General features: G+C 42.4%; 1 protein-coding gene across 6 annotated transcripts in view; it reads left to right on the forward strand.

Annotated features, from left to right (window-relative positions):
• LOC149146553 (inner nuclear membrane protein HEH2-like) overlaps positions 1 to 22,864 on the forward strand; it is a 272,963-nt gene that overhangs the window by 32,309 nt on the left and 217,790 nt on the right. For all 6 annotated transcript variants that reach the window (XM_089449459.1, XM_089449460.1, XM_089449457.1 and 3 more), the window contains exons 2-6: positions 18,633 to 18,760; positions 18,885 to 18,956; positions 19,160 to 19,308; positions 19,422 to 19,536; positions 19,651 to 19,731. In XM_089449459.1, the coding sequence (XP_089305585.1) occupies positions 18,633 to 18,760; positions 18,885 to 18,956; positions 19,160 to 19,308; positions 19,422 to 19,536; positions 19,651 to 19,731 (545 nt within the window). The remainder of the gene's footprint in view (positions 1 to 18,632; positions 18,761 to 18,884; positions 18,957 to 19,159; positions 19,309 to 19,421; positions 19,537 to 19,650; positions 19,732 to 22,864) is intronic.

The raw sequence follows: 22,864 nt of genomic DNA on the forward strand, positions 1-22,864 counted from the left end.
AGTATTACAGTGGTATCTAGCACATGTTGGAACAGCTCACTAAAGAGCTTCCTCAACCAAACTGCTTCACAACAGGCCATACTAGCAGCAATGTATTCGGCCTCCGCGGTGCTCAAAGCCACCGACTTCTGCTTCCTGCTCATCCATGAGATCGAAGCAGAACCAAGATTGAAACAGCATCCAGATGTGCTCTTACGATCCACCACACTGCCAGCCCAATCGGCATTCTTATATCCCCGGAGTATCACACTTCCGGCAGTGTATCTCAGCCCATGGTTTATCGTGCCCCGAAGATATCTCAAAAGATTCTTGGCACCAACCCAGTGAAAATGATGAGGCTCAACCATCTGTTGACTCAAAGTATTCACTGCAAAACATATGTCCGGACGGGTGTTCACTAAGAACATCAAAGCTCCTATGAGTTGACGATACTCAGTAGGATTGGCCAAGATAGGCCCTGCAGCACTGCCACTCAACTTCTTAAAGTTGAGTTCCATTGGTGTCGACACGGACTTACAGTCCACCATCCCAAATCTTTCCAGAAGCTTCACAATATACTTTCCTTGAGAAAGGAAAATCTCTCCAGGTCTCTGCCAGACCTCCAGGCCTAGGAAATAGTGCATCAGTGCTAGGTCTTTCATCTCGAACTCAGCAGCAAGCTCCCTCTTACATTGATGAATGAGAGGGTCATCACTTGTCAGGAAGAGGTCGTCCACATACAGCACTAGAATGAGAGGCTTTCCTTCCTCAACCTTAAAGTAAAGGTTTGGATCAGCATTGCTTCGAGTGAAGCCCAGCTTCATCAAGTAACTATCCATCCTCTCATACCAAGCTCTGGGTGCTTGCTTTAACCCATAGAGGGCTTTCTTCAACCTGCAGACATAAGTGTCTCGATCTTGAACTTCAAATCCCAGAGGTTGTTCTACATACACCTCTTCCTTTATTGCACCATGCAGAAAAGCGGTCTTGACATCTATCTGATGAAGACTCCATCCTTGCGTAGCAGCAAGGGCTATGATGGATCGGATGGTGGTATATCGAGCCACAGGTGCAAATATATCGTCATAGTCAATTCCTTCCTTTTGAGAGAATCCACGGGCAACAAATCTTGCCTTAAACTTTTCAGCACTCCCATCAGATCCATGTTTAATCTTGTAGAGCCATTTAGCGGTGACAACAGATTTGTCCTTCGGTCTCGGGACCACATCCCAGACATCATTCTTCATAATAGCCTCATATTCTTCATGCATAGCATCCTTCCAGACTTGATGCTTGATGGCTTCCTCAAAAGATCCAGGTTCAGATTGTATAATAGTACTCATGGCAGCTAGATACCCTTGGTATCTACACGGCTTCTTGCTTTCTCGGAATGTTCCCCTTGGGGCAGCATGACCCTCAGCATCTTCGAGGGTGTCCCTGAGCCATGATGGCCTCTTTCCTAGAGAAGGGGAAGGATCAATAGGGTCCATTTGCCCTTCAACATCAGGCATAGTCTCATCCTGGGGTTCTTCCAGATTTCCAGGTCTTTCTTCATGGTTTTCTTCAGATCTAGGAAGATCTATGTTGGACACCTAATCCTAAAGGGTTAGTGTGGAATTCGAATGGACAAAAGCAGTCCAAGAGACCTTGGGATCTGAATCCCAAGAGTCACATATGTGTACTATAAATGTATATCTATTGCTAATAAAAATGCACTCACTGATTTATCTTTCCTATTGTCTATGTTTTCCATGTCTGTTTAACATGGTATCAGAGCCATGATGTGTGGCCTGCGTAGTTTTGTGCAACTGGTCTGAGCACTAGCCTTTGTCATTCTGACTTGAGCACAGGTCCCAAAATAGTGTAACTCCTGCTAAGCGCTGCCTCATCCTGAGCGATTCCCTGACTGCAATACGTTTCTGATTTTTATTGAATGCCCTGTGCTCTCTGACTGCCAGAGACTGCGCATTATTTGAATAAACGTTTGTCTGAGCTGCCCCTCTCTGCGCATCTGACAAACCTGCTCTCTATCCGTTTTCTCTGCGCATCTGAAAAGCCTGCTCTCTGCTCTCTTACATATAGACGGTATAATGTCTCTGAACCTTTCTCGCATTTGCATGGCCGGTGTTTAGTGATATCCTTGGATTTCTCTTCGTTTTCTTGGATTTGTGTTGCCAGATGAATGCAAAGGCGGCAAGAAGAGTGTACTGCTGCCATATCAACAAGGGCCTTGAATGAATCAGAAGGGCCCTCAAATTTCCACCTTAATCTCTCATTATAAGCAGTAGTATTTGAAGCAAGGTACTTGATAGTCTGAGCCGCCAAACTAATTTCAGCTATGGTCTTAATATGGATAATTGCGTTTGGAGCAGGTGCATAGTTTGGAGCAGGTGCATGCAACCGCCGATACCCATAAGAGGCCGACCCATCGAGCTCCTCGGCGAACTGTTCATCGACTTTCCTTCCGCACTTTGAGCGCCTCTGCAGACACGCGCATTAAGACACTCTGTCGCACCAGAAAACATGGTTTTGATAGATATTTTGATTGTTATCTATTTGCATCTTCGAGGAGGTTAAATTTATACCTGTGCATTATTTAATTTACTCATAACAGCGCCGTTCCCATTGTTTCTACCTTGAGCTGTCTGGCATGAGAAACTGTTTTGCTTGTATCAATTACATTTTACAGAATCGACTCTTAACTTACCTATTGTTGCGTGAAGGCAACCTTCTCTAGGAGTTAGAGAACCTGTGAATTAATATTATTTGTATCCCATCGGTGTCTGAAACGACGTGTTCCGTATGATGCACGTTATCGTTATCGACTCATTACTTTCCTTGTTCACTGGTGCGAAAATCACAATCTCTGTCTGTTTATTCGTGCACGGTATTTGGAGTATGGTAATTGCTGGTATATGTGTGAGAATGCCCAGCAGCTACCGGAGCTGAATAATTGCTACGGTGTTCTCAATCTGTGCGCACGTTTTCCTGGAAGCTGAACAATTCGTCTGTCCCGCAGTGTTGTGTGTATGATGCATGGTAAATGGCAGTGCTGCAAAGCGTATAGTATTGGAGCTTGTACAGGCCTGAACTCTCATACAATTGGGTTCAGTGATCATGGGAATCTTTTGGAGAGTAATTCTCAGTATATGAGAGTAGATTTCATTTTGTTAGAGTTGTGTTCATCCTGTTTGATTTTCTGTTTGATGAGTGATTTAACCTATGTTGGGACTGAAGCATGCCTTGGTGAAGTTTTGTTGTTTTTATGCATATGAAATGCCAACTTTATTTTGGTATGTTGTTGAAAGACAGGCATCTTCCGATTCGTGCTGCATGCCATATTCGCTTGCTGCTTGAGTGTGGTGATAGATTTAGGGAGGAGTTATGCATTATTTTGGATGTTTCATATTTGTTTGTTGGACAACAAAATTGTATAGGGAAAGTGCTGCACATTTGAAAAGGTGAGAATATTTGTTTTTGGCGGGCAGGTGGGGAACATGAAGGTTTGGTTTAGATGAGCTTCGCAATTGTGGTTAAACGGTAAATCTTAGCTTCCACTTGTGGAAGAGATGGCAAACTTATTGCAGAGAACATGTGTGAGCTGTAGTTGTTGAAGATAGCATCAAAATCAGATTTGGTAATCCGTTAGGGGTAAAAGGTTCAGAAGTGCTTTCTTCAAAGCCAGAGCTTTAATTGCAAAATTTTTTAATAGATCTTTTGGAGTTGTGGCTATTGTGCAGCGCTCCTTCTTTTTTGAGATAATGGTGCTGACAAAGACCTGAATGCTGTATGCGTTGTTCCTTGTTATTTGAGATAGCGGTGTTTCAGAACGAGGCTATCGTGCAGTGCTCCTTTTGCTGTGGCTTGTATTAATGCGTGGTTTATATGTGCGCTAAAGCTGTATATGTGCGCTGTGGTTACATTGACTAGCATATGTTTTGAATGCGCTGTCCCATTGAACTATGGCTTGAATGATGCTGATGATTGACCAGCATATATATATATATATATATATATTGACCATCTTGTTTGAATAAATTCTTTGCACGTGCCAATGAGGAGGCTTTCATACACTTGCTGGAGAGTATTCTTGTACACAGTATTGCAAGCTGATTGATTTGAGTATTCTGCCATAATTCTGTAGCAGAGAAGATTGAGTTTATTTCAGTGGCGTATGCAATCAACTTGTTCAATTTCTTAATAAAAGGAGCCTATACCAGGTGTACTCCTCCAATAGCCTTGTAACTTCCAGGCCTAAAGCAATCTTTCTAAAGTTGGTTCGTGACCTGCATAGGCCAACTTTGTATTTTCTACAACGACTTCCATAAAGAATGATCTAGCCCCAAGGCTACAAACTTGTATTTTCTGTGGTTACACTTATCTACAGCCACTGTTCTTCCTAACATTTGCTGAATTTAAAGAACAGAATCTCTGAAAGTCTGGTGATATTTGTATAATTTTGACAGTTTCAAGATATCTCTGGTTGATTTTTCCCTTTAAGCTATAGGGCTCTCTTGTGCAACTTGAAGATATTTAGCAGCTTACATTTTTCTGTGGGATTTGGATATTTTTAAGGTGTAGAAAAATGGCTAAGCTTGAAAGAATATTAGAATTATTGAGAACTCTAATCATGTCCACTGCTAACAGCACAGTCAAAATTAACAAAGCCTCTCTTTCAGACATTCAAACATGTCTGCAATATGCACAAGAAAAGATAGAGTTTTTGCAGCTTGAATCACAACTGCAGCAAGAAGAATTACAGCAGTGGAGTCATCACTCTGAACCTGTTTCTGTTCAGAGGATTGAAACAGACTCCCATAAACAACAAGTCAATAATGTTACCATTCATTCAAATAAAGCAGCAGTTGTACATGTAGATGCAGAAACTCAGTCTGCACTTCCCAAGCCCATCATCAGACCTTGGGAATAGCTTGTCCACAACAAGCACAGAACTGGTCTTGGATATGACAAGGACTTGTCCTTTCATATTCCAGACTATGCCAAGCCCATTCAGTTTCAGAGTGCTGGATTCATTTATGACAGTTCACCTGCTCCTTATGACAGTTCAGTTTCAGCTGTTCCAGATTCTACTCCTCTTCCACCGCAGCAACAACAACAACAGATTGTAAAATGCCAACACTGTGACCGAGTTGGGCATTTGAAAGATCACTGTTTTGATCTTCATCCATGTAAGCACTGTCATAAAACCAGCCATTCTTCACATAGATGCTTCAAAAACAAACGTCCTGCAAGAACAAAGATTCATCTTGGATGGATCGCTTCTTGGCAATGGGCATCAACAGCCAAGAAGATATTCCAAACACATGTCAGAACTTGTTCCAGAGTATTGAACAGTCTTGCAGTTGAGTCTTCTCCATCTTCTCACCTTGTACCTGACAGGGGGGGAAATGATGGTCATCTACAAGCTTCAAAGTCACATCAAGCGAGCCTGAGCCACAACCTGCCACACCAGTTTCAGAGTTGTAGCCAGAGACAAAGATGCCTGAACATGCCTTCAGATGGCAATCTGGGACACTTCCTCTAGCAGAAGACTCCAGCTTCTTGCCAGTTTTGGAAGAGTTCCAGGAATTACAGAGTTGTTGGTCATCCTTAAACCATCACAGATTGAGAACACTTCCTCTAGCAGAAGACACCAGCTTCTTGCCAGTTTTGGAAGAGTTCAGGAATTGCATTAAGCATTCCAGAGTTGTTGGTCATCCTTAAACCATCACAGGTTGAGACTTCCCTTTACAGGTTGAAGTTTTACCGTTTATGCGGGGTGAGACCTCCCTTTTATGGTTGAAGGTTTCCCTCTTTGAAACAATAGGATCACTTCCTCTAGCAGAAAACTTCAGTTTCTTGCCAGTTTTGGAAGAGTTCCGGGAACTGCACTAAGCGTTCGAGTGTTGGTGGTCATCCTTAAACCACCGCCCTTTTTTACCAACATTTCATAGAGCACATTCAGCCTAGTGCTGCCATGTATTTTTTGCACATTTTGTATTACAGCTCTCTTCTTGGACTCATACATAACCCTTCGGATTAAGGGGGGGAATGTTGGACACCTAATCCTAAAGGGTTAGTGTGGAATTCGAATGGACAAAAGCAGTCCAAGAGACCTTGGGATCTGAATCCCAAGAGTCACATATGTGTACTATAAATGTATATCTATTGCTAATAAAAATGCACTCACTGATTTATCTTTCCTATTGTCTATGTTTTCCATGTCTGTTTAACAATCTACTACTTTCTTCAGGGAAGCATCTTCGTCAAAAGTGACATCATGGCTTATCTCTACTTCCCTTTGACCAGGTACATAGACTCTATATGCCTTAGAAGTCTCACTGTAGCCCACAAACATTCCTTTCTTCCCAGTAGCATCCAGCTTACTTCTCTTTTCTTTCGGCACATGAAAATAGACAGGACATCCAAAAATTCTAAAATGTGAGACATCAGGTTTCTTACCAGAGAAAACCTCTTCGGGAGTTTTGGAGTCCAAAGCGGAATGAGGGCATCGGTTTTGAATGTACACAGCAGTATTTGCAGCTTCTCCCCACAGAAACTTTGGAAGACCCTGGTCACATAGCATGGCACAGGCAGCTTCCACAATAGTCCTATTCTTGCGTTCAGCAACACCATTCTGCTCAGGAGTATATGCAGTGGTAGTCTCCCTCTTAATGCCAGCTTTTCTGCAAAAGTCTTTGAACTCATTTGACTCATATTCAGTGCCATTGTTAGTCCTCAAAATCTTGATCTTCTTTCCGGTCATATTTTCCACCAAGGCTTTGAAGGTACGGAACCACATGAAAGCCTCATCCTTCTTCTTCAAGAAGTATATCCAGGTTTTGCGAGAGAAGTCATCAGTAAATGTCATATAGTAAGAACATCCCCCCAGGGATGTTACAGGCAACATACCGGAAAGATCAGAATGGACCAGTTGCAATATCTCAGATGTCTTTGTGACACTTGAGGGGAAAGGTCCCCTTGTATGTTTTCCTTCAGGACAACCCTTACATACACCTTTATGATTATTTCCAAAATCAGGCATCCCTGTCACCACCTTCCTTGCTTCGGGAAGAGCCTTGTAATGAAGGTGTCCAAATCTTCGGTGCCATAGTTCGGTTTGACGGATAGTATCACAAGTCATAGCTCCCAACGGACTCCCTCCAACCTGGTAGAGTGTACCAACTCTAAAACCAATTGAGATAGCTTCCTTGAAGCTCTTCTTCCACATGAGTACCTTTCCATCAGAGAAAGTTACATTGAATCCTTTGTCTTCCATGGCAGATACAGACACAAGGTTCTTCTTCAATTTGGGTACATAGAGTACATCTTGTAGATGGAGGACTTGTCCTTGAGACAAGTGGAGGGTCATAGTCCCGGTCCCTTTCACAGGATAAGTGGCATTATCTCCAAGGATAATTTCTAGATTAGTATCCCTTTCAACCATGTCAGAAAGTGCTTCCTTGAATCCGGTGATGTGTCTTGAGGCACCACTATCGATTAGCCAGACATCCATAGTGTCGGGCGGAGATGCAGCTGAGAGAGCAGATATTAGAATATACTCATTTCTTTTATCAACAACATTAGACTCCTCATACCTGGTATTTCTGGTCCTTTTAGAAGGTGGATTGTTTCCTTCAAAGTGAGCCTTCCTCTTTCCTTTGGATTTGTCATTTCTTCGATTCCCATTCCTTCGGTTGTTGTTGTTGTCGTCACTATCGGGAGAATTCTTCTTGAAGGGGCATTCTCTAGCATAGTGTCCAGTCCTATGGCAGGTGAAACATTTACCCTTCTTCTCTTGAGTCTTAGTCCTTCCTTTGTCCTTAGAACCACCAGAGTTCTTCTTTCGGGAATGAGCAACATAGGCAACATTTCTTTCATTATCAAATTCCTTCATCCTTGTTTCTTCTTGCATACATCTAGACAGAAGCTCATCAAAGTTAGGGATGGTATTGTTGTTGAGAATGGTAGTTGTGAATACTTGCCATTCATATGAAAGTCCTCCAAGTGCGGTGAGAACCATCTCACGATCAGCTATTGTCTCCCCAATAGCTAGCAGATTGTTCCTGGTTTCGGTCAACTTCATAAAGAAAGTTTGAATAGACTCGTCTCGGCCCTTCTTCATATTCTTCAACTTGTTCTTGAGGAATAGCACTTGGTTCACATTGTTTACTCGGAACATAAGTATCAGTTTGTCATACATCTCCTTGGATGTGCCTAGTTCAGATATGTAGGCAACCAGACTCTTATTTATGGATTCCCTGATCAGCAGCTTTGCTCTGATTTCTCCCTTCTTATACTTGGTTCTAACAGCAGCAGAGGCATTTGATGGAGGTTCTTGAATCTTCCCTGTCACATGATCTAGGAGATCATGATCTTCCAATTTGAGATCTAATAACATCTTCCAGGCATGGAAGTCATCACTTCCAGTCAGCTTGTCATTCTCCCTGAATTCAAGCTTAGAGGAATCCATTTCCTACGATGATGATTGCTATAGATAGAGTTTGTCTTCACCTCAGCTCTGATACCATGTAAAGTTTTGTAGATGTTCTATGCTAAGAGCAATTTCACTTTTCTCACAGCAATCATACAAGTAGATAAGCAAAATGCAGATAGAACATATAAGCTATGTTGCCAGGAAACGTGGGTTCGGGGACGGGTACGGGGACGGGGACGGGAACGGGGACGTCATTTTTTGAAACAGGGTGCGTGGGTTCGTCGGGGGTATATTATAATTTATATATATAATATATAAATATTATATTTTATAAATTATAATATATGTGAAATTGTATATTTTTCAACTTTAAACAAGAAAACTAAAATACTTGTGATTTAAACTATAGATATTTAAGCATGCACATCATTGAACATTCAACATTCACAATGAAATTTCAAAATTTCTAGTGTTATATCAAGTGTGAATTGGAGTTTACATATTAATAAGAATCGTGATATATGTCCATTGTCATTCTACATTCAAAATTTGCCTTAAGGCATCTCCAAACAAAAACTAGGAAATTTTAAAATACTAAAATAAAAATAGCTAATAATGAACAATGGCTTCCTCAAGCCATGTCATCAACATCACTCAGATCTTCAGTTAGCATGCTCTCCAGGTAGGAATCACTCTCATCTTGAGGCTCTTTCTCATCCATAGCAACTGGAGGTAGCTCAATAAGGCCATCTGGTTGTATCTCCTCACCCACACACATAACATCATCTGTGTATTGGTCCCATCTCTTGAAAGGACCCTCCTTGTAACCAACACCTTTTCGAGATATGAGACAAAGTGTGCTATGAATGTACACTAAGTTCTCTGCCTTCTTTGAGCCCAACCTATTTCTCTTTACTGAATGGATAAAGACATAAGTACTCCAATTCCTCTCGAAAGATGCAGAACTAGCTACTTGGAATATTAGGGGAAGCCCATTAAATTAATTAAAAATTTAAAAATTAAAATTAAAATGAACTCCAAAGAACCTGATTTTGGGGTTCCAAGTACCCATCATCAGGGTTCTTCGTACCTGTCAAGACAAAAGAACCCAATTTTTTTTAATGGAGAACCCGGTTCTTATGGGTTCTTCTCAGAAGCACCCATCCAAGAATCCGGTACTTGGGTTCGAGAACCCGGGACGGGTTCGAGAACCCCACCCCCGGGTTCGAGAACCCGTGCAACATAGCATATAAGCAGATCTTACAGAAGACAAATCAGAAACAAAAAATGTATGTGTTCGTTTCGGCAGTCAATAGGATGCTTCAACCAGCAAAGTCTCCTTTGGTCAGCCAGCCCAGCATGTGTCACAACAACCCTCCAACCAGTAGATGAGTCAACCCAAGTCAGTTCTACAAAAGTCAACGCTGTCCTGAAAAGTCAACGCAGGGGCAGCAAGCTAAAAGTCAACGCAGCAGCAAAACGGTCAACCCTTTGACCTCGATTTTTGTGCCAGGTAGTACGACCTTCAAAAATCGAACCTCCCACAAGTTTTCAGCTTGTTTGGACCAAGCGTTGACCAAAGTCAACGCTGGTCAAACTTCTGCGAAACCCTAGCAGCAGAAACCCTAGCAGCAGAAAAATCCTCTTCGTTCTTCCCACGTGTGGCTGAAATTCGTCCTCCAGGTAGCTCGTACTTTTTAGGATGAGAGAGGAAGATGTGAGTTGTGTTGTGATCAAATTCTCTCCAACTTTACCTGTATATATATCCATCAATGAGGGTGTGTGACACATCTGTTGGGCATGTGAGCCTACATTACAAAACTGGCTGACCTTGCACATATAATTTATTAAGAATAATAAATTCAAAATATAAGTTCTGCTCATCGGATTAAGACTATTTTTATATGGATTTTACACCTCTCAGAAAGAGGAATCCAACAAAAATATTAGCCTCTTACTCTGAGCATCAGAACATGGAGTTTGGACCTAGTTGTCCAAATTTAACAGGATGCCATTTCTATCTTGATTTATATACAAATATGCATGCTTTCATTTCTTCTTCAACTAATTTGGCTTTCTGGATGCCTTTTTTGACTATAAATGCAACACACACACACACACGTACATGTAAACACACCCACTTTGTGCAACATTGTATTGACACCATGGCTCACTGGGGTGGAGGTGGTAGGGGAGTGGGAGGAAGAGTAGGAGGATTTCTCATTTCCAATGCAAACACCTTTAGTGGAGGAGGTTGAGAATGCACCATGGCTGCTACCCCTTTATAAAGATAGGTATCTAGCAGGAGATATTTCACTTCCACCTTGGGTTTTCCCTCAGCCCTGTGAGTTCCACCTCAAACCCAAAACCCAGTGCTTCCAGAGGAAAAGCAGTCACCTTTTCCTGTAAAGGGTGTAAACTTTAAAGGGAATCAATGATTCCATGGTGTATTTATCATTTTAGATTCCAGATGACTATAATGGTGATGAATCATGAGATACATTTTTATTTTTTTGATATGATTTTGTATTAGTCTGTTAGGATGTAGGAGAGCTATCAGGATTTAGTATCTATCTATGATGTGGCAGTGTGTTTGAACTTTGTTTGATGTTCTTGTTGCTTTAAATGTCCAAAAAATGAGAAAACAATTTTTTTTTTTACAAAAATGAATATTTTTGTAATTTTTCAAGTTTGTAAATATTTTCCGCAATTTTGTAGATAAGCTAAATTCTAGACTGTTGCTGATATATATATATATATATATATATTTTTTTTTTCCGGGGAAAAACTCGAACTTTATTTTGCAGATTATAAAAAGTTACTTTGTATATGCGGCTAGGCATTCAGGTGACTGTATGATTTTCCAACCATAGAGTTTACTGAGATGGTATTTGAAGGTCTTCTCCTTCTACCATTTCACTTGTCTGATATCGAATCGCTGATCTATTTTTGAAAGACATGGGCCTCCTCAGAGAGGAAAACAGCCCCGTTAGATCAGCTATCTGAGCAAAAAAACACATCATATGTCCCAGAAATAAGTAAGAAACACGTACTGATGGGGCTGAATCATTCCCGGGTCTCCTTAGAAAGGAAAACAACCCAAACAGGAATGAGTTAGCTGTATGTTTTATGAGTGATGGAAAGTTGTTATGGAAATGTTATAGAGTAAACTGTCTGCTTTTTCCAAAGCGGATAAAACGAAAAACAAAGGAAGATGCCTGAAACTAGGCTGTGTTTATAGTAGATATGCATTTTCTAACATATGGTGGGAGATCCGAGACACGGATCATGTACATATCAGATTCCTCTATCCTCCAACTGCCCAGATTTTGTTGCAAACCCGCTTTAGAAATCTGGTCTGCTGTATCATTGCGTTCCCTTTAAATGTGACATAGAGAAAATTCGTTAAAAAATGGCTTTAAATGCTTTGTCTCTTCTAACAATGGTGATAATATGTAGTTCTGACATCTGCTCATTCCATTGAACCATTTGATAATATTCATTGAGTACCCGACGATCTGAATTGTGGATATGCCCAGGTGGGTAAGCCAACAGAGAAGAAGTTTTAAGGCTGACAGTTCTGCAAAGTTGTTGGATCCGGTCCCCAGTCCCACTGAGGCCTTGAGGCATCTAGGAGAGTTTAGATTCCTTCAAAGTATGCCCAGGGGACTCCTTTAATTCTCTCCTCTCTAACAGGGCCTGGAGTTTCCTCACAGGATGACTCAGGAATGCTAGAGTAGATTGTTGCACATGCAACAACTGTGATCCCCACCGAGGGGGTTTGTTCTTTAAAGATACTTTTATTCCTTGCGAGCCATAGACCCCAGGAAATGATTAGGGGAAGGTTTCTCAGGTTCTCTTCAGGGTGTTTCTTCCACCAAGTTTGCCATACTTCCGCTACTGTCCTCCCATCCCATGACACCCTCTTTTGGATCAGTCCCCCAACAGCCTGCCATACCTCCCTTGAGAAAGAGCATTTTACAAAAAGGTGTTGAATCGATTCAGAGTCATTTTTGCATAGAGCACATCTCCCTGGGCCTGACTTATATCTTTTCTGGAGAATATCCCAGGTTGGCAGCTTCTCCTTGAGAATGCACCAGAAGAAAAATCAAGCTTTTGCCGGACATTGCAGTTTCCATATTGAGGTAACCCACCAATCCTGAATTCCCCAGCCTTTCTTCGACATTAGGTACTTATATCCTTGTTTTGGGGTGTAGTTACTTGAGTCTGCATGTGCCCAGACTAGATGGCCTGGTCTATTTCTAAGCCGGACATTGGATCTTGACAGTTCCATGATGAAAGTGTTCCATTCCCCTCTCCATTGATGATTGAGATTTAGGTCCGATCCCGATAGCAGGCTTGTCCCCAGATGGAGGAATGGCCATGGTTCTCGATTTGACTGAGATTTTGGATGCCTCTTATGTCGAGTTGGTTGATGAGGCCCGAGGATAGGGTGAAATCTTCGTTGCACCCTACCCATGGATCCTTCACTATCCGGACTTGCTCTCCATTTCCTACCTGCCAGGAAAGCCCTTGTTCAATGATCTTGAAGCCATCTAGTGTGGCTTTCCACACCACTGAGGCGCTTCCTTTCTTTTTATTTGGGCTTCTAATCCAGTCTTCCAATGGAATTGGATCAATGTATTTCCTCTTGACCACCATAGTCCAGAGATTCTCCATTTTGATTAGGTGCCATCCCAGCTTTGCTGCTAGCGACGGCCCAAAAGCAGTTAAGTCTTTGATTCCCCATCCGCCCCACTCCTTTGGCCTTGCCACCTTCTCCCAAGCCACCCATGGCAGTACCGAATCCTCCTTTGCGCCTGCCCATAAGAATCTACTGCAGACTCTTCTAATTTTTTCCAGAATCCCTTTTGGAACCCAGGTTAAGGCAACCCAGTAGACAGGTATAGCGAGTAGTACTGATTTAATGAGGGTCAGTCTACCGGCCCTAGATAGCCATTTAAAACTCCAGCGAGTGATCCTTGATTCAATTTTTGCAATCAGCCAATGCCAATCCTGCTTCTTGTAAGAGCTGGGTTTTAGGAAGAAGCCTAGGTATTTGAAACTGTCTTCTAGCTTTCGATCTTCAAAGGGCAGATCTTCTTTAATTTGGTTTGCTTCCAGCTTGTTGAATCCTTCCAACAACAGTTGAGATTTTTCTTTGTTTACTTGCATGCCTGTAGCCTTTAAGAAGAGATCCAATATCCTTTTTAATTCCTGTGTTTCACTCCTTCTTCCATTACTGAAGAGCAGAATGTCATCCACAAACAGGAGGTGGGTTATTTTTAAGTTGACTGCCACTTCCAACCCTTTGATATCCCCTTTCCTTCTGGCTTCTAAGAGTAGTTGACTGAGTCCTTCGGCCACTAGAAGGAAGAGGAAGGGTGAGAGGGGGCAACCTTGTCTCAGCCCTCTTTGACCTTGAAAGAAAGAGGAGGTTGCTCCATTGATGAGCATCACAAAGCTTACACTGGTTAAGCATCCCATTACCCAGTTTATAAAATCTATTTGGAACCCCAAGTGTGTGAGTAGCATCTGAATATACATCCAACTGACCCTGTCAAAGGCTTTTGAGAGGTCTATTTTCACTACTGCTCCTTTACTTTTCTTTTGTTTGATGCTATGGATGGTTTCCTGGGCCACACCAATTGCTTCATGGATCTGTCTCCCGTCTAGAAAACCAAACTGTTCTTTTGACATATGCCTGGATAGAATTGGTTTTACACGGAGAGCTATCACCTTCGCTATGATTTTGTAGATACAGTTACAGAGGGAGATCGGCCAGAAATCCTCAAAGGAGGTTGGATCTTCTTTCTTCGGGATGAGGGCTATGAAGGTTGAATTAAAAGGGGGATATATTACCCCTTTCCTTCTGGATTCTTCTACGACTTCGGTAAGCTCGTGTCCTATTTGCTCAAAGAAATGCTGGAATAGCTCCACCGTCCATCCGTCTGGGCCTGGGCTCTTATCCTTTGGCATTGATTTTATAATTCCTTCCACCTCCCCCCTTGTGACTTCTTCCATTAGTTCCATTGAATCCTCTTCATCCACATAACGAGGAAAGGTTTGGGCTGTTCGGATTACTTCAGCCAAGGATGCTTCCGCCGGGGCAGTGAAAAGGTTTTGGAAATGTCTTATACCCATTTGAGAGAGATCCTCGAAAGATCGAGCCTCTCTTCCTCCCTCTGCCTTCAATTTCCAAATGGTGTTTACATTCTTCCTTCCTCTCGCATAATTTTGGAAGAATTTGGTGTTTTCATCCCCTGCCCTTAGCCACACAGCTCTGCTTTTCATTCGCCACTGTTCTTCTCTTGCTAAGAGAATTTTATTCCTTTGGGATTCCAGCTGCACGATTCTATCCATTTTTTCCTGAGTTTCATAATTGTCAGCTTCAGGGCTTTCGAGCATTTGAAGATTCATCCCTATTTGAATGAGATCTTCATCCTCTTTCAATTTCTTCGCCTTGGCCCAGCTCACCGTAGCTTTTTTAAGTTTCAGGTTCTCCATGAAAAGGAAAGCTTTGTCTTCGGGGTCACTGGCCCTTGTAGGTCTCCAGGTGACCTTGAAAAGAGAGTTGAAGGATTCCTCTTGTAGCCAAGCGGGATTGAATTTAAAGGGAGCTGCCGGCTTTTTGGGGGGCTTGGCCAGTTCTAGCAAGATTGGCATATGATCTGAGGTTCCCCCTTCGCCCACCCACTGGCAGAAGGTTGGAATCTTTGCTGCTGCTTCCTCACGAAGGAGGAATTGGTCCAACCTTTTTGCTACACGGTCTTCCCCTATTCTCCTATTCCTCCAGGTAGGTCTAATCTTCAATAAGTTTATGTCCAGAAGCTTGTTTTCTCTGAATAGATTGGTAAAAAAGTTTGATAACTGATCTTCTCTGGCGGAGGGGCCCCAGGTTTCGGCTGAGCCTATGGAGAAGTTTAAGTCTCCCCCAATTACTAGATTCGGGTTGTTCAATAAAGATTTGGAGAGTAGGGTCTTCCAGAAGAGAGCTCTCCCCTGGCATGGCCCGTAGATGTTTACAATCAACAGGTTAGTGCAAAGATCTTGAGAGTAGACTTCCATCCCCATTACCTGATCCATCCCCTAGATATTTAAGGCTTTGAATTTCCCTTCTTTTAACCCCATAGCTAGGCCCCCAAAGTGACCTTTAGCATCCAAGGCCTGGATGCTCCAGCCGGGCAAGATTTTTGTCAGAGATTTTGAGACTTCTTCTCCTGCTCCCAAGGTTTCTTGAAGAAGGAGGATGTCCGGGTTGTAGATCTGGATTACCTCTTTTAAGGCCAACTTTTTAGGGTTGCTGGCTAAACCTCTGCAATTCCAGGAGAGGATGATCATTGATCGACCTCAGCCTTCAGGGGGGGTTTTGCTGCTCCAAGCACCCCAGAAATAGACATTTTCTTACCATCTGCGATGTCAATTTTAGCTCTTAACTAAGCCTTCGACAGGTTTGTTTTCCTCCCTCTCATCTTATGGTCGCCTGTCTGGGTGGATTGCATGTCAATTCCCCCCACTACCCCCCATGGGGGAGGTTTTTTCTCTCGAGGTCTGAGGTTATAAGGGTTTGATGTAGTGAGGGTTTCATCTCTCGAACAGACATCCTTGCTTCTGACATATTCACGATTCAGATCTAGATTGGGAATAGATGTGATTATACTCTCAATTTGCATGTTATCTGAACTTGAAATAGGAATGACAATGTTCTGTTGCCTGGAAGGACCAGGCTTAAAGAAATAGTAGGAGTAAGAGAAGGTAGGGTTAAGTCCAGACCTGTACCCTCTTTGTCGATTAATTGGCTCTCATCGATGTCTGCTGCAATGTCCTGGTTCAGTGCATTCCTTTCTAGCTGCTGAGATGACTGATGTCCTGAGATGGGTTCTTTCTGCTCATCCATGCTTCCAACTGGATCCTCCAGAGGTCTGTCTGTGTCCATCTGTTCTTACCCCATGCCTTTTCCGGAGAGTTTTTCTTTTGGGTCTTCCTCAACTGCCCCCCTGCCTCTGCCTTCCTCTGCTTCCTTCGACGTCTGAATGCCATCGGGCATTCTTTTGCCAAGTGTCCATAAATGTGACATCTGTGGCAGCGAAATGGCAAGTGCTCATAATCTAGTTGTTGAACATATTTGAAGTCTTTGTATTGCAGCTGAATTTCTTCTGCCAGCCCTGCCCGATGTGAGCCATCCCCAGGTCTCTGGATTGCAGAAAGGACATGTCTGTTTTCATGTATTTCCCGAGGTGGTTTCATATAGCCCTGAAGACCGATTCAACCCAGAGGAACAGAGGGAGACCTGGCAAGCGGACCCATACTGGAAGTTCATCAACTCGTTCCCTCTGTGCATCGAACAATGGATTCCATTGTTTGATTAGAATCGGGTTCTTCCCAAAGGCCCAATTCCTTCCTAGCACCCAATCCGCTGCTTCTTTTTTCTCAAATTTTACCATAAACCAACCCTTTGCTAGCGTTGAGATTTGAAAGGCTGTATTCGGAGCCGCTTGCCAGTGGTGGGAAGCCCATTCCTGAATAAAGTTAGCAGATTATTTTTTCCCTCTTGCCCTTCCTACCAGAGTTAGATCCACGACTTCCATAGCTTCGTCAATTTTCACATCCATGCCAAGGACCAGGTTTGCTGCTGATTCTTTTCTCTTGATTATTTTGGGCTTTTCCTCTTCTCCCCCGCTTGCCTCTGTCATGTCCCTTCCTCCCTGCTCTGTGTGGTCACTTCCACATTTGCTGTTGCTGCCTGGAGCGTTTTGGCCCTCCTTTCTTCTTGAGTAAATGCGCTCTCCCCTTCTGGCCCGCCTTTTGTTTTTCCTCTTTCGCCTCTTTCCTCTGTCTCGACCAGATCTGTTTCCTTTCCCTTTTTCAGACCTCCCTCCACAACCTTCCCATCCTCCTCGAAACCCTTTGTTAATTTCAGTATCCCCGCAAAACCGGCCCTTGACTTGGTTTTGTTGTTTTGCCTGGCTACGTTTGAGGGTATTTTGAAATTTCGCCTCCTGTTCTAGGCTTAAGCGCAACTCTTCGGCTTGACCTTGCTCCACTCCCTGCTCAAAGCCTAGGATGCATTTCTCACTACGTCTCAGCCCGTAGCTAATTACTACATCCTCTAACCCTCTGGAGTAGAAATGACTAAGGGGATGGGGGTTTTCGAAACTTACATGTGGGTTTCCAGTTGCCTCCGCTTCGAAATCTGTCTGAGACTGCTTCTCCTGAATGTAAGGGGATTCTTTCCGGCTGTTCAGAAACGATAGACCTAGGCTGTCCTCGAGCAGCCCTAGGGTTTCCCTCTGTTTCCAAGCCTCCTCCGAACCTTGTTTCTCCTTCCCATGTTGTCCAGTTGGACATATATACCTCTTGATATTCTGATCTGTGACCTCCAGACCCCATACCAACAGGATGTCGCCAGGTTCGGGGTCTAGATCAATGGTGTCGTTCGGGTTGACCATCTTCTAGCTGGCTGCACCTTGGTAACTGCTGGCTACTCCTTGGTAACTGCTGAGCATGAATCGCCCTTCACCAAGCTTCCGCCATTTGCGTGCTGCGGGCTGAGAGTGGCAGCGCAGCTAAGACTTCTACTTAACCCCGTTTTCCTTCCAACCTCCATTTTCTAAAGTCGCACATGGGTTATGGTTTCACTGTTCTGGAACTGTTCCCGTCGGCCATCCGCATCCACCTGTCTCCTGCAGCAAACCCAATTCTGACATCCTCTACTGTGCTGCAGCCATCTGTCTTCCTCCCATATGCCTCCCTGTCATGATCCCGGCCCTATGGCCTCCACCTGCTAGGGCTTTCAGCCCCTACGCCTGCCTTCGTTCCTCGCTTCAAACCCTAGCCTTCTCCCCACCGTTGCTGATATATCTGCTAACAATATATTTCATATTTGCAACATTGACTTGTATTAGTAGTGTGCCACTTGCAGCGAGGCACATTACAATGTTTGTTATTGATAATTATTACCTTGTACCTTCTGCTCTGGTGATTTGGACCATATCATCCCAGTGTGATTTTATCACAAACTATATAGTTATAGTAAGAAATAAAATGAGAGGATCATTCTCAAGTTTAATAGAAGCATAAGGGAAGTTCATGTAAATGATAATGCTGAATTAGGGGTGTCTGCTCAATATTTCTCAAGATGATGACCAGTAGACCTTTCAGGATTATTCTTGTGCTTCTGTTTGTGATTAACTTGTTCATGCTTCTTATCTTGCAGATTCTTGTATACCTTGTCCAGAGCATGGTAGATGTTCAGGAGGCAAATTGGAATGTGTTCCTGGGTTCAAAAAGTATCACGGATTGTGTAATGAAAACAGAGAGCTTGAGAAGAAAGCCCAAAAACTTGTAAGTTGTATGCTAGATCTGCTTATCTACAAGGAGTGCCTTGTGCTTTTGTTTTTACTAGTTGAAAAATTGAAAGTGGGTTATGCTTTATTGAAGGACTTCTATACTCTGTATTGTTATACAGGCTGATTGGATCGAAGGCTTCGCTTGTGGACTGCATGCTCAATCATTGTGTAATGGAGCTGGGATACTTTGGGTCTGGTTCCACAACTGGATTCCTTGAATTTTATGAGTTCATGTCTAATCTCTTAGCAGGCAAGATCTCAAATGAAGATTAATCCAGAAATAGCACTATTAGGACAGGCTGAAAGAACGTTATCATTGAGAAAGCATGCACATTTAGGACTTGATAAAAGGGTTTCATTTAGCCAGTAATAACTAGCTATATTTAAATTTCAGTTTCCCAGCAATGACCTTAGAAGAGAAGCGCATCAACTTCTGCTAAAGGTGCAGCTCAGCCTGAACACTGATGAGGAGATTGCATTTGTAGAAGAAAAGGCAATGGAGTTCATACACAACTCATTTGAGACGAGGACAACATTTGACGGGTTTGTCTGTCAAGATTAAGTTAACTGATTATAAAGGACATTTACTAAGTTATGTACATTTAACTATTTTGATCAGAGAAAATCATAGTTCATAAGTTTCATATGTTGTACAGGTTGGAGGAATTCAAGTGTCCTGATTGGTTGGCAGAACGATATAAGCCATTTGAGTGTCGTACTCAAGAATGGATCTCCCAACATTACTTATTTTTGTTTGTAGTTTCTCCAGTGGTATGCTTTTCAAATTATAAATGCTGCCCAAATTTTCATAATTTTTGAACGTAGATACTCATTTTTTGGAAGCCTTTCTTTAACTGGAGGATTGACCTGGTGCATGACATATAGGTCTTTACATTTACTAAATTTCTCTGGGGTGTGTATCGCGGAAAAAGAATGATTGCTAGAGCCGAGCAGCTGTATCAGCAGGTGATAATGATAAATTCTTAGCGTGTTTTGCAGCATAGTTAGAGTGAATACATTTTTTCCATATAAATATGATGGTCCTAAAATGTGTTAGGAAACAATATATCTTATTTTTAACAAGTAAAAAATACATGAATATATTAATGTCACATGCATTTACTAGATTTTATTAAATTCTGTAATGTTTTGTTATATTTTCAGGGATGAGATTTGAAAATAGGGGAAGGGAATGAGGTTCTGATACAGATGTGGGCTGTGTCCAATTTTTATGGGAATGACAACATAAAATTTTAAAAGATCTGGACATAATTTTTAAAGATGATCCTTGATTTCAGTAGTGTGAAATGATTTACAACTCTTATCAAAGACTGAGCTATAGTACACCTGCCGGTGTTGTGATGTCAGATAGTAATAGGTGGTTATAGTCCTTGTTGGGCTCTTTGATAATTATTTTGCGGTGCTGTTTAGTCGTTCATACAAATATTGGCTTAACATCGTCAGACTAAGATCTATATCTTCAGCTATATAAAGGATCACTTAATAGAGATCTTTGACAAAATTTTACTCAGTCACCTGGTCTTATACAGACCCAAAAGTTATATAAAACCCTATAATCTTCCCAGACTGAAACAGATAATCTGTATGAGACACAGCTAAAGAAAATATTGACAAGAAGTCGAAAAACAGATTGAAATGACAAGGATAGGAATCCATTTAAGGAATCCTCCAGATGCACAACTCCTTCAACCTGCTGACCCTCCTTTGAAAGATCATCTGCCACTGTGTTTAACTCAATGTTGCAAAAGTCGTACTTGGGAATAAATCGGCAAGGGTCTGAAAATTGAAAAATTCGAAAAATGGGGAGAATTTTGAAAAAATCGGTAAAATTGAAAATGCCTAGTTGAAAAACTTACGATTTGGGGATTGTATTGGGATTTAATCTAGATTTTAATAACACTGGTCTAACTTCCTGAAAACATGGAGAGTGAAATAAATTGGAATTGTACTGAAACCTCCTTAAGTAGATCTTCTAGGTGTGAAAACTCCGAAATCCTGAATTCTATTGCAGCAGCTGAAAATTAATCTCCTAATTGTTAATTTTATTTAACAATTTATCTGCTGTTTGTTATGACAAACACTGAATAAATCACACTGCAATATACACAAATAAAACTGCGGAAGAATAACGCTGGAAGAAATGCTAGCACACACACATAAAAATAACACAATTATTTTTGGACAAAAGTCCCCAAAAAAAACCAACTTGGGAAAACTAGTGCAGCAGCTGAGGGTTTTATTATTGAGCAGTAGTGAAATTTTTTGAGTACAATTGGATGCCAAAATCTGGCAATCCTATAAAGAAAAATATTGGCAAAAATCTAGTGAGGAATTTTCCTCACCCCACAGGGAAATCCAGGCTCTGACTGCAGCTCCAAGTGAGCCGTCCAAACTGCCTCTGCACTAGCTTTGCATTGTTGATTTGGGGTAGCATTGGATGTGCTCTAGCCATGAAAATTGGTGGAGAGGCTAAAGCATATGAGATCTCCATTGTTTGGGCAGATTCTACCTGGTTTGAGAGATATTAAAATAATTAATATTTTTAATGGAGTTCCTAAGTCTAAACTTGGGAAAAATAAAATATGAATGGGTATTAATATAAAACTGGGTTAGAAGGTTCCAAAAGACATGGATCAAGCCAAATCTAATCTTAGTCGTTGATTAGAAATGAATCTCGGCCGTTGAAGGACCAACATGAAAAGTATAAGAGGAGGTTTGAGTGTCAGTTGGAGAATACACCAAAGTGATCAGTCGGAGAATACACCAGAGTGATCAATTGATTCGAATTGGATCCTAAACACTCTCTAAGTTTTCATAAACTCTTTCAAATTATGCCAAAAAGATTCAAGTTTTAGAAAGATCAAGCTATCACAAGGAATCCTCGTGACAGTTGCAATTTGTGATCAACGCGGAGCAACGAGGACCCTCGGTCGAGCGCGCAGACCGTTGACCCATGGTAACGCGCACTGGCGCAAATTGGCAAAACCAGAGGCTAAAGCGCTAATCGCGTATCGCAGGGTGTCCCCTTCAGTGAAGGAAAGCCCCGAGTGCCCGGACCTGAAATGACTATGAAATGCGGAAAAGTAATTAATTCGGTTTCGTGGAGCGGGATTCCACAAAACTGGCAGGATATCAGAAGGCTCGAGGCGGTAAGCAGTTTCAACCGAGCCTCGCCCGATGACACACATTGAGTGACACGCGTCTGGCGAAAGAGAAAGAAAACCGCTTACATTGGATGGGTAAACGTCATGCTACTTACCCGTTCGATATGAACGACGACCATAGGATTTGGGGGGCCCAGATCAATGGCTGAGGCGCGTCCCGATAAATGACCGGATCTGACAAGGTTATAAAGCAAGATTACATGGGATTTGAAGTCCGACGTGGACGATGAGTTGGCAAAAGATTCGTGTTTCGCGGGCGATCTTGGAGCAAACGGAAATAACGGCTGTTCAAATGTATCCAAGGAACCTGACACACCAACCCGTTGCAGAATAGGTGGCTACCTCCTCGTGAGGCGTTAGACAGTGATGATGACGCAGAACAGGGGAATTCGAATGGACAGAGGCAGGAAACCCAGATGGTCGGGAAGCGGAAACGAACAGTCAAGGAACAGATTGGCTTTAAAGCCACGAACTGACAGAGACAGGGCATGCAGTGACAGAGGAGAGTTAGTTAGATGCAGAAAGCTAAGAGTAGAGAACAAAGAGAAGAAGCCGAGCTGACCCAAAGGCAGCATCGAGCCAGACAGAGCCAGAGAGAGTCAGAGAGTCTGTGTACTCCAGCGAAGGCTTGAGAGGTTCAAGTGAACTCCTCGGCATAGGCCTGTCATGTAGAAGTCTCAGATTGGACTCATACAACTGTGACCAAGAGAAGTCGAGTTTCAGTAAGGAGAGTCTGTGTACTCCAGAGACTTGGGGAATCCGAGTCCAATCCTACTGATTTCTATCTGTTTAGTGAAACCTGAATTGAGCTCACTGTTGTAAAAACTCTGCTTTGAAAACATAATAGAGAGGCCACCACTGAAGGCTGGACCAGGAGACGTAGCCCATGAACATTGGGTGAACTCCTTGTTAAA

This window comes from Pinus tabuliformis, chromosome X (genome assembly GCF_031772625.1).
Source record: "Pinus tabuliformis cultivar Carrire ecotype Pingquan chromosome X, CPIR1, whole genome shotgun sequence".
Lineage (NCBI taxonomy): Eukaryota > Viridiplantae > Streptophyta > Pinopsida > Pinales > Pinaceae > Pinus > Pinus tabuliformis.